This window comes from Bombina bombina, chromosome 5 (assembly GCF_027579735.1).
Source record: "Bombina bombina isolate aBomBom1 chromosome 5, aBomBom1.pri, whole genome shotgun sequence".
Taxonomy (NCBI): domain Eukaryota; kingdom Metazoa; phylum Chordata; class Amphibia; order Anura; family Bombinatoridae; genus Bombina; species Bombina bombina.
Genome location: NC_069503.1, coordinates 262,616,375 through 262,631,360, shown reverse-complemented (window position 1 = coordinate 262,631,360; position 14,986 = coordinate 262,616,375). Strand labels below are relative to the sequence as shown.

General features: G+C 38.5%; 1 protein-coding gene across 1 annotated transcript in view; it reads left to right on the top strand.

Annotated features, from left to right (window-relative positions):
- Window positions 1–14,986, top strand: part of CACNB2 (calcium voltage-gated channel auxiliary subunit beta 2) — a 535,276-nt gene that overhangs the window by 441,598 nt on the left and 78,692 nt on the right. Inside the window, exon 6 of the mRNA XM_053713972.1 lies at window positions 8,869–9,002. Within this exon, the coding sequence (XP_053569947.1) occupies window positions 8,869–9,002 (134 nt within the window). The remainder of the gene's footprint in view (window positions 1–8,868; window positions 9,003–14,986) is intronic.

Below are 14,986 nucleotides of genomic sequence, written 5' to 3'. Positions count from 1 at the left end.
TCATGTCCCTTTAAAGTCAAAATGAAACTTTCATGATTTAAACCTTTCTGTAGCAAGTACCCCCATAGGCATACATGTTTGCCCTAAGTACCCCCAACTGCAACACACAAATATTATTAGGTTAAAAAGAAAATAGCATCCAATATAGTTTTCTGTTTTGAGGAATGTTTTGTAAAATCCAGTTTTACTGAACACAAATGCTGCTAAATTTGGAAATATTCGAGCAACGTGCAATAAAGTAATCAACCTAAAGAGAAAACACCCGCACAACACACGTATAGTTATTTAATATTATGTTACTTCCATTAGTAAAAATAAACCACATTTGATGAGGGAAGTGATTTTCATGTTTTCACGTCTCTGCATCTAATTTCATCACACACACAGCTCAGCTAAAAACTAATTCCATTGTGGCACAGAACACTTATCATGGCATATTTTCCTTGTGATATTTGGCTGTAGCCTTATATTTGGCATATGTCTCTGACACTTTTTCACCGTGATATTCACTTTACCTGGTACTTTCTCTGTGCTTCTCAATTCTAGTCCTCAAATGTCACTAAGCCTCCAGATTATCATACCGAAGCACAGGGGAGTCAGTCAGAGTGAGAGCGCAGCTGACCAGCTTAGCAACGGCATTAGCGTCTGGTCTGTTAGGAGTGATTAAGGGTAGAACTAGGAAGACTGATTATTATGATACATTGAATACTCACCTGAATAGCTCTTACCAAAAGCTCCAGGTAATCCCAGGAGTACTTGTACCACAGGTTGGGAAACAAGGATTTAGATAGAGCATACATCTCTTTAAACAGCTTTTCAATTAACTTCTGTTATCAAATTGACTTTGTTCTAATGGTATCCTTTGTTGAAGGGCACCTAGGTAATACACTACAGAGAACTAGCTGAAAATGGTGGCTGCACTTATATGCCTCTTGTTATTAACTTACGCAATGTGTTCAGCTACCTCCCAGTAATCAATAGCTGTTTCTTCAATAAAGGATACTAGGAGAATGAAGCCAATGTGATTATGTGTGGATTTCAGAAGCCTCTGTTTTTTTGCCTTAAAGGGACAGTCTAGGCCAAAATAAACTTTCATGATTCAGATAGAGCATGTAATTTTAAACAATTTTCCAATTTACTTTTATCACCAATTTTGCTTTGTTCTCTTGGTATTCTTAGTTGAAAGCTTAACCTAGGAGATTCATATGCTAATTTCTTAGACCTTGAAGCCCACCTCTTTTCAGATTGCATTTTAACAGTTTTTCACCACTAGAGGGTGTTAGTTCACATAGTTCATATAGATAACACTGTGCTCGTGCACGTGAAGTTATCTGGGAGCAGGCACTGATTGGCTAGACTGCAAGTCTGTCAAAAGAACTGAAAAAAGGGGCAGTTTGCAGAGGCTTAGATACAAGATAATCACAGAGGTTAAAAGTATATTATTATAACTGTGTTGGTTATGCAAAACTGGGGAATGGGTAATAAAGGGATTATCTATCTTTTAAAACAATAAAAATTCTGGTGTAGACTGTCCCTTTAATTCAAATGGTCTATCTAGGCTATTCACATGTTTTTTGGGGTTTTTTTTTGTTAGTAATAACGTTTTGGCCACATGTGGGAAAACGTGGGAAAAATATAGCACATAAAGAGAATGAGCTTAACCCACGGATAGATTTACCAAACTTACATTTAATACTCAGGTTCCTGGGCTGGTGAGATTCTATAAGAATGCTCTCCAGTCCTTCTGTTTCCCTGGTGGAATTATATAAAGCCAATTTTTACTCTGAAAAGAGGGTGTTTCACTAAGGGGCGTATACTGCATTTTCTTATCGGAAGCAGATGCATACATTATAAAACTGCACTATAAAATGTATCATTTTAAAATCTTGCAAAATTAATAATTGCACCATTCACACGAAAATACGCAGGAAAAATTTGTATTGTTAAGGTGCATAAAAATTTGTAACAATATTGTTCACCAAAAATATTTTATCAAAAACATAAAATTTGTATGTAAATTAGAGGAATAAATCATCTTAACTATACACAGCGTAAATTGTAATTTAAAGGGACAGTCTAGTCAAAATTAAACTTTCATGATTGAGATAGGGCATATAATTTTAAACGACTTTCCAATTCACTTTTATCATCAAATTTGCTTTGTTCTCTTGGGCCTAGATTTGGAGTTCGGCGGTAGCCGTCAAAACCAGCGTTAGAGGCTCCTAACGCTGGTTTTGGCCGCCCGCTGGTATTTGGAGTCAGTGATTAAAGGGTCTAACGCTCACTTTTCAGCCGCGACTTTTCCATACCGCAGATCCCTTCAATGGGATCTTTCTAACGCTGTTCCGATCAGCCAATAGAATGCAAGCTCAATCTGATTGGCTGATTGGATCGGCCAATCGGATTGAACTAGATTCTGATTGGCTGATTCCATCAGCCAATCAGAAAATTCCTACCTTAATTCCGATTGGCTGATAGAATCCTATCAGCCAATCGGAATTCGAGGGACGCCATCTTGGATGACGTCCCTTAAAGGAACAGTCATTCGTCGTTCAGTCGTCGGTCCGGATGGATGTTCCGCGCTGGATGTCTTCAGGATCCTGCCGCTTCGCTCCGGATGGAAGAAGATCGAAGATGCCGCCTGGATGATGACTTCAATCGGATGGAAGATCCTCTTCTGCCCCGCTTGGATGAAGACTTTGACCGGATCATGGACCTCTTCAGCCCCCGCTTGGGCTTGGATCAGGACATCGGAGGAGCTCTTCAGGACGGATCGGTGAACCTGGTATGGTGAAGACAAGGTAGGAAGATCTTCAGGGGCTTAGTGTTAGGTTTATTTAAGGGGGGTTTGGGTTAGATTAGGGGTATGTGGGTGGTGGGTTGTAATGTTGGGGGGGGGTATTGTATGTGTTTTTTTTACAGGCAAAAGAGCTGAAATTCTTGGGGCATGCCCCGCAAAGGGCCCTGTTCAGGGCTGGTAAGGTAAAAGAGCTTGTAACTTTTTTAATTTAGAATAGGGTAGGGAATTTTTTATTTTGGGGGGCTTTGTTATTTTATTAGGGGGCTTAGAGTAGGTGTAATTAGTTTAAAATTGTTGTAATATTTTTATTATGTTTGTAAATATTTTTTTATTTTCTGTAACTTAGATCTTTTTTATTTTTTGTACTTTAGCTAGTTTATTTAATTGTATTTATTTGTAGGAATTGTGTTTAATTAATTTATTGATAGTGTAGTGTTAGGTTAATTGTAGGTAATTGTAGGTAGTTTATTTAATTATTTTATTGATAGGGTAGTGTTAGGTTTAATTATAACTTAGGTTAGGACTTATTTTACAGGTAATTTTGTTATTATTTTAACTAGGTAACTATTAAATAGTTCTTAACTATTTAATAGCTATTGTACCTGGTTAAAATAATTACAAAGTTGCCTGTAAAATAAATATTAATCCTAAAATAGCTACAATATAATTATAATTTATATTGTAGCTATATTAGGATGTATTTTACAGGTAAGTATTTAGCTTTAAATAGGAATCATTTATTTAATAAGAGTTAATTTATTTCGTTAGATAAAAATTATATTTAACTTAGGGGGGTGTTAGTGTTAGGGTTAGACTTAGCTTTAGGGGTTAATACATTTATTAGAATAGCGGTGAGCTCCGGTCGGCAGATTAGGGGTTAATAATTGAAGTTAGGTGTCGGCGATGTTAGGGAGGGCAGATTAGGGGTTAATACTATTTATGATAGGGTTAGTGAGGCGGATTAGGGGTTAATAACTTTATTATAGTAGCGCTCAGGTCCGCTCGGCAGATTAGGGGTTAATAAGTGTAGGCAGGTGTCGGCGACGTTGAGGGGGGCAGATTAGGGGTTAATAAATATAATATAGGGGTCGGCGATGTTAGGGCAGCAGATTAGGGGTACATAGGGATAACGTAGGTTGCGGCGGTTTACGGAGCGGCAGATTAGGGGTTTAAAAAAATATGCAGGGGTCAGCGATAGCGGGGGCGGCAAATTAGGGGTTAATAAGTGTAAGGCTAGGGGTGTTTAGACTCGGGGTACATGTTAGAGTGTTAGGTGCAGACGTAGGAAGTGTTTCCCCATAGGAAACAATGGGGCTGCGTTAGGAGCTGAACGCTGCTTTTTTGCAGGTGTTAGGTTTTTTTTAAGCTCAAACAGCCCCATTGTTTCCTATGGGGGAATCGTGCACGAGCACGTTTTTGAGGCCGGCCGCGTCCGTAAGCAACTCTGGTATCGAGAGTTGCATTTGCGGTAAAAATGCTCTACGCTCCTTTTTTTGGAGCCTAACGCAGCATTTGTTTGAACTCTCGATACCAGAGTTAAATTTATGGTGCGGCCAGAAAAAAGCCCGCGGAGCGTTAGCAGCCCATTTACCGCCGAACTCCAAATCTAGGCCTTGGTATTCTTAGTTGAAAGCTAAACCTAGATAGGCACATATGCTAATTTCAAAGCCCTTAAAGGCCGCCTCTTACCTCAATGCATTTGACAGATTTTCATGTGTACCATATAGATAACATTGTGCTCATGCCCGCAGAGTTACTTATGAGAGGGCACTGATTGGCTAAAATGCAACTGTCAAAAGAAATTGAGGCAGTCTGCAGAGGCATATATACAAGGTAATCAAAGAGGTAAAAAGTATATTAATATAACCATGATGGTTATGCAAAACTGTGGAATAGGTAATAAAGGGATGATCTATCTTTTTAAACTATTCAAATTCTGGAGTAGACAAAGTTTAATTACACTGGATGTCCAAAAAAAAAAAAGCAAGACATTTGTACTTAAGAGTACAAAAAAACAAAGCATAATAGTTTTTGTAAAATGGGCTGACCATGTGTGTTCCATAGGCCTATATGAAAATTTCTCTCAAATACCAGCGTAAATCTATAAACATTTTTACACTACAGTTCTCCCTATTTTTTTATTGCAAGTTAAAAAAAAAAAGAATGCAGGGCTGCTACTGCAAGTTTTGGCGGGGAAAACCATGTCTAGACTGGTGAAGGTTTTGGAATCGGGACATTAGAAGTAACTCCGTGATAGTGCAAACTACTGCCTATTTTGATTAAAATGTGGTTAACATTTCTTGTAACTTCATTTGTTGGATCAGTTAGTTGTGCATAATTATCAAATATAAATATAATAAACATGAATATCTTAAAATGTGAAACTGTGCATCTCTTAAAAAAATGTATTTCACGCGTCTAAGCTGCCAACCATGGTCCAAATATTCTAAACTAATATTTTGCATGGCTGCTTTGGGTCCTATTACATACAGTTCCCTTCCATATGCACTAAACATAATTTCCTCTTGGACCAGTTAAAAGAACATTACCGACCCCCACAGCTGTGAGCGGATTGGGCTTTCGTTCTCCCGCCTTTACCATAGCAAATGGCACCAGACAGGGCTGCCCACTATCGCCGCTGTTGTTTGCCTTGTCAATCGAGCCTCTAGCAGAACAAATTAGGACTGATCCTCAGATACAGGGTATTACCTTGTTTGGTACTACACACAAAATCGCGCTTTTTGCGGATGATGTCACACTCTGCGACCCAACCCATACAGAATATTCCTAGACTCTTGGACATACTTGCCTCTTTTGGTGCCCACTCCTACTACAAATTAAACCTGTCAAAAACGGAAGTATACACACAAGGGTTGACTAGCGAGCAGTTGGCCTTCATGAAAAAAAGTTTTAATTTTCACCTGGACAGAACACTCTGTCCTGCACCTAGGTGTTAGGCTATCAAGTTGCTTTCCCCAGATTATTAAGGATAACTATATTCCCCTTCGCTCCGCGCCCTGAGAAGGGACTGGAGCGTGCAGCATGTGTCCTGGCTTGGAAGAATTGCTGCCTTAAAAATGTCCTTTCTCCCAAGACTTGCCTACCTTTTCCGATGCCTCCCTATCAAGATTCCTAAATCCCTCATGCTCCAATTCCAGAGTGGGTTCACGAAATTTATTTGGCAGCATAAACCTCCCAGGGTGGCACACAAATTACTCCAACTCCCTAAAACTTCTGGAGGGGTAGCATCCCCGTCGGTTTCCAGATACTACAATGGTGCTATGCTAACCCATGTGTCCCAATGAGGAGTTAAACTATCCCATTCTAAGTGGAGAGCGATTGAGCAAGCCTCCTTACCTCATCAAATTAGTCTACGCGACTTAATTTGGACTCCGCCGCATTGCCGTAGAGAACTAGAACTAATAAACCCAGTTGTTGCTGGATATCTCGACTTTTGGGACAAGGTTAGACACCACCCACACATTGCTCCGCATCCCTCCCCTGTCACCTCTATAGCAGGTCTCCTTTCGGGCCTTCAGGACTCTCACCCCAATAAATGGATCCAAATGGGGGTTAATCGGGTGTCAGACCTGTGGTCCGTATCTACTCGAGATTGCTTCAAGCAGCTTCCCCAAATCAGTGGAGACACTCAAATACCTCCCTACTTGCCCTTTGAATTTTATAGAATCAAGAGTTTTTTTAAATAGTTGGCGATTTAAGCCAAACCTCGCTCGCCCACTGACCCTATGGGAGACCATTTGGGATCAGGGCGCCAGGCTGTGCAGGCCCCTATCTCTCCATTACGCGATGCTTGGTGGTACGCAATGCCCTGAAACACCTTCCCACATGGCCATCTGGGAGAAACTCTTGGGGGTGGGTATTCCTTCTAATGTCTGGGAACGTGCCTTCTGTTTAACACAGAAGGCCATACACTGCGTAACGCTCTATGAGGTTTACTTTAAACTCTTATCTCATTGGTACTATGTGCCTACTAGGCTGGCGAAGATGTTCCCGAGTGCGTCCCCTGAGTGTTGGAGGAAATGTGGTTATAGAGGTACAGCGTTTCATATATGGTGGGAGTGCCCTGTGATTCAACCTTTGTGGCAGCAATGTTTCGCATCCCTTTCACATATGGGTGTTCCCCTCCCTAAGTCACCAGCTGTAGCCCTCCTGCATTTACACCTTCATGCTCTCCCTAAACATCACTCATACATCTGTATTTACCTATTTATGACTGTCAAACACTCCATAGCCTATTCGTGGAAAAAAGAGCTCTCTCCTAGTTGGTCCGCAGTTAGTAACACAATTGGCATACTTATACACCATGGAGAAGGACATCTTTTATAAACTAAACAACTCTGACCTGTTTGAACTGGTCTGGGCAGACTGGAAAGAACAATATAATACTGACTGGAAGCCAAACATATCTGCTCAGGACACTTGACTGCTGAATACACCTCTTCCCCTTAGTAAGCGACTTGCACGTAGAGATGCTTCTCTAGGCTTACATCACTCCCTCACTCTCTGTATTCCCCCCCCAGCCCCCCCCTCCTAACTCTCCTGCCTCCCCTCCCTACAAGACTAATTACTGATCGTTTTATTTATATATTTGTTTTACACGTGTATACTTGGTCAAAGATATCACATTTTTGTCAGCATACCTGTTGTAACTCACTTGAACTGTAACTGCCTTTTAATCATTGTATTTTACATCTTTTGACTTTAATAAAAATATTTGAAGAAAAAAACATTACACTAAAAATGTTTTTAGCATGAAAGTATGTTTTGGCCAAAAAATGTTAACTAAAAACTGCATAAAAGGTCATGAAAGTTAAAATGAAGCTTTCATTGTTTTTTTAGATAGAGACGTTTCAGTTTGCCAGTTATCAATGTAGTTTGTTCTTTTATCCTTTGTTGAAAACCTACCTTGATCAGGAGCAGCAATGCACTAATGCTAGCTGGTGATCATTAGCTACACACATATGCCTCTTGTCATTGCCACAACGGATGTTTTAAAGCGACACAGATCACAATTCCCCCCCCCCCCCCCATGATTCTTTAAGAACCTATAATTTTAAACTACTTTCCAATTCAAACTAGGTGAGCCAATGACAAGATGCATATATGTGCAGCCACCAATTAGCAGCTTGCTCCCATTAGTGCATTGCGGCTCCCAAAGCCTAACTAGGTATGCTTTTTTTCAGCAAAGCAACAGAATGAAACAAATTGGATAATGGAAATAAATTGGAAGGTTGCTTACAATTGCAAGCTCTATCTGAATCATGAAATAAAAATGTGAGGTTTCATGTCCCTTTAAGCTAGGTCTTAATACTGCTTGCTTATCTGGAGCTCACTTTAATTATGTAGGGGTTAAACACATAGTTTGCGAGGAATAGTGCAATAATAATGAAAAAAAACTTAACACATTTGTGCATTTTCTTTTTGCACTTTTTTTGGTCCCTATAAAATGAAACTGAAACTAATACTGCAGTATTATTTTTGTACTTCCTACAAATACTCACCATCAGGAAAACTGTCACTTCTTTATTGGTGGACAGGAAATATTTTCTACAAGTATGAAATACATTTTGAAATGACCTCCTTTAGATGAAAAATTGAAAAGAAAATTGACTCAAATGTCCCTTTAAATTCTTTTTTTTTTTCTCATTGATACAATTTTAACTTGATACTTTTTTCCCCTTATCTAGATAAAGTGCTAATTTTTCTGAAGGTGGTTTATGATCATTGAAAATAGCTGCCCTTCTGGCATTTAAAATCTATTTCACTTTGCTGTACAAAAACCGAATGTCTGAGACCAGAAATAAATAGCACCAAGATATCAGTAGTTTTTCATTGGTTCTTCCCTCAGGGTTAAAAATTCATTTTAAGGTGTCAGCCCAATAAATATCTTACTATAAGGTGAATTTGTTCCTATATCCTTTTTTGTTCCAATATTCCTTAACTATTTTGTGCACTGCTTCTGGGTGAATATTTTGTGTTTTTGTTTGAGGTAATTTTTTTTTTCAGTTTTCCCATCTGATAATGAAAAATGATTTGTCTGTATATAGCTATAGATTTAGATGCCGCTGGCTTAGAGGCAGAAGAAATTGATATTCCAGCAAACCATCGTTCCCCTAAACCCAGTGCAAACAGTGTAACATCACCCCTCTCCAAAGAGAAACGAATGCCCTTTTTTAAGAAGGTAACGCAAGACGCCAACCTGCCATGTCTCCAGCTACTACAGTGTTCTTTGGCTCTCTGTCCCATTGCAAGTCCTGTTTAATGTCTGTGTGTCTGTTCAGAAGTTTAACGTGCATGCTTGTTGTTCTTTGTTTTTTTTTCATGCTGCTTGTAGCTAAACAGAAGCAAAAATCGGTGAGTTAATGTCAATATCAAATATCTTTATATACCGCCATAGGCATCATTAGCATTAGCTGGCATATATTATACAGTGCTTGTCATTATTAAAGTGAAATGTTACCCATATTCTAAATCATTTGAAAATGATGCGCATACCTCCAAAAAGCTGACTAGAAAATATTACATGGACATTTGTATGTAAAAAAGGAAGATATTTTACATCATAATTTCTTCAGCTCACTGGGGTTTGTGCTCTGTGAGCAGTTATCCTTCAGCTACTTATTTTTTACTGTCATCTGCACTGACAAAAAAAACAGCCAATTAGCATTTGCTGTGCTAAGGTCACTGTGATCTTGTGGGATTTCATCATAATCTCATGAGATTTCATAGTAAACTTCTTTCACCTGAAAAGGGAAATAAAGTAATTGGCTATGCCTACATGTGCCAGATGCACGCTCTATTGCAAATCATTGGACAAGCATCCTGATTGGATTGTCAAAATCCCTAACCAATAGGATGTGACTTCTGAGGTAATATATCTTCCTTTTTACATAGAGATGTTCATGTGACATTTACTTGACAGATGTACTGCATCATTTTCAAGTGATTCAGCATTTGGTTAATATATCCCTTTAAATAGGGTAATTCATTATATATTAACCTGATGTTTTTTTTTTCCTTTTCTTTAAAACCTTTCTTGGATCATCAATTTATAGTTAACATTAAAAAAGATATAAAATCCTAATATATCAGGAACTATTATTTCCAAATATAGAAGTTAAACATAACTCTACCCTAGTATAATGCATGCATCTTTTTATCGCCATTGTCTCTATCTATCGCCCTCTTTGTTCCAGATGTATTCTTAGTTCAACCTATTTTTTAACATATATTTAACACTGCTTAGAAACAGAGTTTCTAATCTCTTGTTAAATGCATTAGATATTTTATTTAACCAGCTGTAACGTCAAATTCACTATGGGCAACTTGTGCCGTTAAACACGATCAGCAGAAAAATGCAGACGTGTCTTTGCCCATCTAATTTATTACCCAGCGTAAAAACAGTATGTACTTACCTAATGAGTCCACTTAAGTGTCAAATCAGTATGATGGATAACCGTACAAAAATGTTTCCATTGTAATTCTGTCCATGAGTGCAACGGCAACAAAACCTTCTAAATTAGGTATCAATCAACTTGTTGCATAAGGTTAAACAGTATAAGATTTTCAGGCCCAGGAAATAAACATCAATTAACTTTTAAACATTTTATTGTGCATGAAACTGAGGGAAAAATAGGCAAGAATTTTAAAGAAAGCTTTTCTCTAGTTGCAAATATTAATTGGTAATATCATTTCAGATTTTTTTTTACTGATCTATATTTCTTTGGCTTACAAAAGATTTTAGAGTGGCCAATATTATAAATGATGTGCCGTTTGCAAAAAAAACCAAAAAAAAATCAAAATTGAGTAGATGTTTTTATATCTCTTTGTGAACAAATATTTTTTGTTCTTAAAATTGCTTGATTTACCTATTTTCTTTTGAAATAAAATAGGTATAACTCTCCATTAAACAGCCAATCTATTATTCTGCAACTCCATAATACTGTGCTGAGACAATCTGAGACTTAAGCATGTAATATATATATATATATATATATATATACAGTATCCCACAAAAGTGAGTACACCCTTCACATTTTTGTAAATATTTTATTATATCTTTTCATGTGACAACACTGAAGAAATTACACTTTGCTACAATGTAAAGTAGTGAGTGTACAGCCTGTATAACAGTGTAAATTTGCTGTCCCCTCAAAATAACTCAACACACAGCCATTAATGTCTAAACGGTTGGCAACAAAAGTGAGTAAACGCATAAGTGGAAATGTCCAAATTGGGCCCAATTAGCCATTTTCCCTCCCCGGTGTCATGTGACTCGTTAGTGTTACAAGGTCTCAGGTGTGAATGAGGAGCAAGTGTGTTACATTTGGTGTTATCGCTCTCACACTCTCTCATACTTGTCACTGGAAGTTCAACATGGCAAAGAACTCTCTGAGGATCTGAAAAAAAGAATTGTTGACCTACATAAAGATGGCCTAAGCTATAAGAAGTATGACAAGAACCTAAAACTGAGCTGCAGCACGGTGGGCAAGACCATACAGTGGTTTACTCAGAACTGGCCTCGCCATGGTCGACCAAAAAAGTTGAGTGCATGTGCTCAATGTCATATCCAGAGGTTGTCTTTGGGAAATAGACGTGTGAGCAGGGATAGGCAAGGTGTCCGTACACGGACACTGGTGTCCGTGACTGGCCCTTGCAGTGTCCGCCACCCATTTTGGGGAGGGAGGATTAGGACAGATGAATGCTTTTCCTCACTTCTCCTTGACCCAAGCGGCGCCATGCCTAGTAGCGGGAAAGTGAGGGAAGAAGCAAGCTGCCTGCAGTCAACTAACCGTGAGTCGTGACCCATCCCAATTCCTTGATCTGTGCGGCAGAGTGGTGCTGTTGTTTGTGTGTAGAAGATCGCTGCCTACTCTGACAAACCTTACGTAAGTAAGTAACCTACAATGATGATCATGCAATTAACATCAAGGTGAGTGGGTTTGGTCAGGAGTTCCAGACTCAATATAACCACAAAAAAATAAAAGGTAATACCTCAAGCAGTCTTTATATAAATGTTATTTTAAACTTGTTTGATTAGATGACTAATTTGACAGCAAAGTGTCGCTCTCCTGACTTATAGAAACATAGAATATTTTTCTGAAGATAGGAACCATTCGGCCTATCTAGTCTGCCCAATTCTCTGAATACTTTCATTAGTTCCTGGCCTTATATCTAGCATAACCTTATGCCTACCCCATGCATGTTTAAACTACTTCACTGTCTCTACCACTTCTGCTGGATGGCTATTCCACCATGTATTCACTACCCTCTCTGTAAAGAGAGTGTTTTTTGATGTTTTTAATTTGAAATGTACCTTGGTGTCCTTCACTAATGTCTGTACTTTGGAAAATGTCTGCCACAGCCTTGGTCTGTGCCTATCCCTGCGTGTGAGTGCTGCCAGCATTGCAGCAGAGGTTGAAGGGATGGGGGTCAGCCTGTCAGTGCTCAGACCATACGCCGCACACTGCATCAAATTGGTCTGCATGGCTATCATGCCAGAAGGAAGCCTCTTCTAAAGATGGTGCACAAGAAAGCCTGCACACAGTTTGCTGAAGACAAGCAGACTAAGGACATGGATCACTGGAACCATGTCCTGTGGTCCTATGATGGAACCATGTCCTGTGGTCCTATGAGACTAAGATAAACTTATTTGATTCAGATGGTGTCGAGCATGTGTGGCAGCAACCAGGTGAGGAGTGTCTTGCCTACAGTCAAGCATGGTGGTGGGAGTGTCATGTGTCTTGCCTACAGTCAAGCATGGTGGTGGGAGTGTCATGGTCTGGGCCTGCATGAGTGCTGCCGGCACTGGGGAGCTACAGTTCATTGAGAGAACCATAAATGCCAACATGTACTGTGACATACTGAAGCAGAGCATGATCCCCTCCCTTCGGAGACTGGGCCACAGGGCAGTATTCGAACATAACAACCCCAAACACACGTCCAAGATGACCACTGCCTTGCTAAAGAAGCTAAGGGTAAAGGTGATTGACTGGCCAAGCATGTCTCCAGACCTAAACCCTTTTGAGCATCTGTGGGGCATCCTCAATTGGAAGGTGGGGGAGTGCAAGGTCTCTTAACATCCACCAGCTCTGTGATGTCGTCATGGAGGAGTGGAAGAGGACTCCAGTGGCAACCTGTGAAGCTCTGGTGAACTCCATGCCCAAGAGGGTTAAGGCAGTGCTGGAAAATAATGGTGGCCACACAAAATATTGACACTTTGGGCCCAATTTGGACATTTCCACTTAGGGGTGTACTCACTTTTGTTGCCAAAGGTTTAGACATTAATGGCTGTGTGTTGAGTTATTTTAAGGGGACAGCAAATTTACACTATTAAACAGGCTGTACACTCACTACTTTACATTGTAGCAAAGTGTCATTTCTTTAGTGTTGTCACATGAAAAGATATAATAAAATATTTGCAAAAATGTGAGGGGTGTACTCACTTTTGTGGGATATTTTGTGTGTGTGTGTGTATATATATATATTTATATATATATATATTTATATATATATATTGTTAGACCTGAAATCCTCAGTTATAGCATGCGATATATACACACACACACACTATTATCAACATTATAAATTATATTATGTAATGTACATTCATCCATAGTTAATCTAGTAATGTGCCCTAATATGTTAGCCTCCCTGTGACCATATGTTAGCTTAGCCACTTTGAAAAAAACACCTATTGTAATATTTACTGTAATTGGATGAAATGTTTGTAACTGGTTTGTTATCAGGGTCACATATAGAAGAAAATAATTTGTAGTTCTATAGTATTAACTTAAAATAAATTTGAACTCATTTATTTCTGTGTGCTCCTTTTATCATAGACTTCTTAATCACAAGACACATTTTCAGCACTAACTACTGGCAGAAGGAAGTGCATAAATGCATAGTAAAATATCAGATGAATAATTCATGCAAGGAAAATAATGATCCATAGATTTCCATTATGTTTATTCACGGTGCAGTGATTTATAACAGTCAAAACAAAAATCTAATGCTAATTAGAAAGTGCAATAATTAATCTTTCTTTTTTCTTTTAATTGTAAACGAACTATTAAATAAAATCTGCACCTACTTATTTTTTTTTCCTTGATATATTTTTTGCAGGTTTGTCAGTGGTGCCTTTTTCTTAAAATGCAATATAAAATTCATAAAATTCTCAGATTTTTCATTTAAAGTGATAGGAAGGTCAAAATTGAAATGTGCACAGGTGAATTTAATTGTGAAATAGATCTATTTTTGCAATATACCTCTATTAGCAAAAATGCTTCTAGTAAAAGTTATTGCTGTTTTTTCTGTGGAATACGCACATATCCTGTGAGGGACAGTGGACCAATATTTAAAAAAACGACACCTTCTCAGAGAGTCAGCATTGGTTTGTATGACACAAATGATGTCTTCTGAACTATACACATCACCGCCAGCATTCTGAGCATGCACACCCCCGCCAGCATTCTGAGCATGCACACCCCCGCCAGCATTCTGAGCATGCACACCCCCGCCAGCATTCTGAGCATGCGTGGTGTTTGAATGCTGTTGCACGGCCCTCACAGGATATATGGGCCTATGCTGCACAAAAAGTTTAATAACTTTTACTTGAAACATTTTTTAAATGGAAGTATAATGCAAAAATGCTTCTATTTCAAATTGAAATGTATTTAAGCACATTTCAGTATTGACTTTTCTATCCCTTAAACTTTATGTTTGGCAGAATAAAATCTATTTTAAAGTAAAATATTTGGTTAAATTCAATGAGATGCGTTTTTCTTCCTTTTTAAAAGTTTCATATGTTTAGCAGGTATTGAATGTTGGCCACACATTTTCATTCTAAACAAACAGACATGAATTATTTGGTAAAAAAGTGGCTTTATTTCTTTCCTTCCCTTTTCCTTCTTTGCTTCCTTCCTTTCTAAAAGAACATTACGTTTCTATATGTTAAAGCATTAAAATATTGAAAATGTCTTCTGGAATCATTCATCTTTTGTAATGCCCAGTGGCACAGTTTCCCACCCCTACTGTATAAAAGAGATACTATATCTATACATGTGTGATCAGGGGAAGCAATTAATCAATAGTATTGCACTGTATAAATCTGCTTTTTATTGCTTGTGATGCCAGTTATAATATAGAAGGTTCTCAATATGTTTA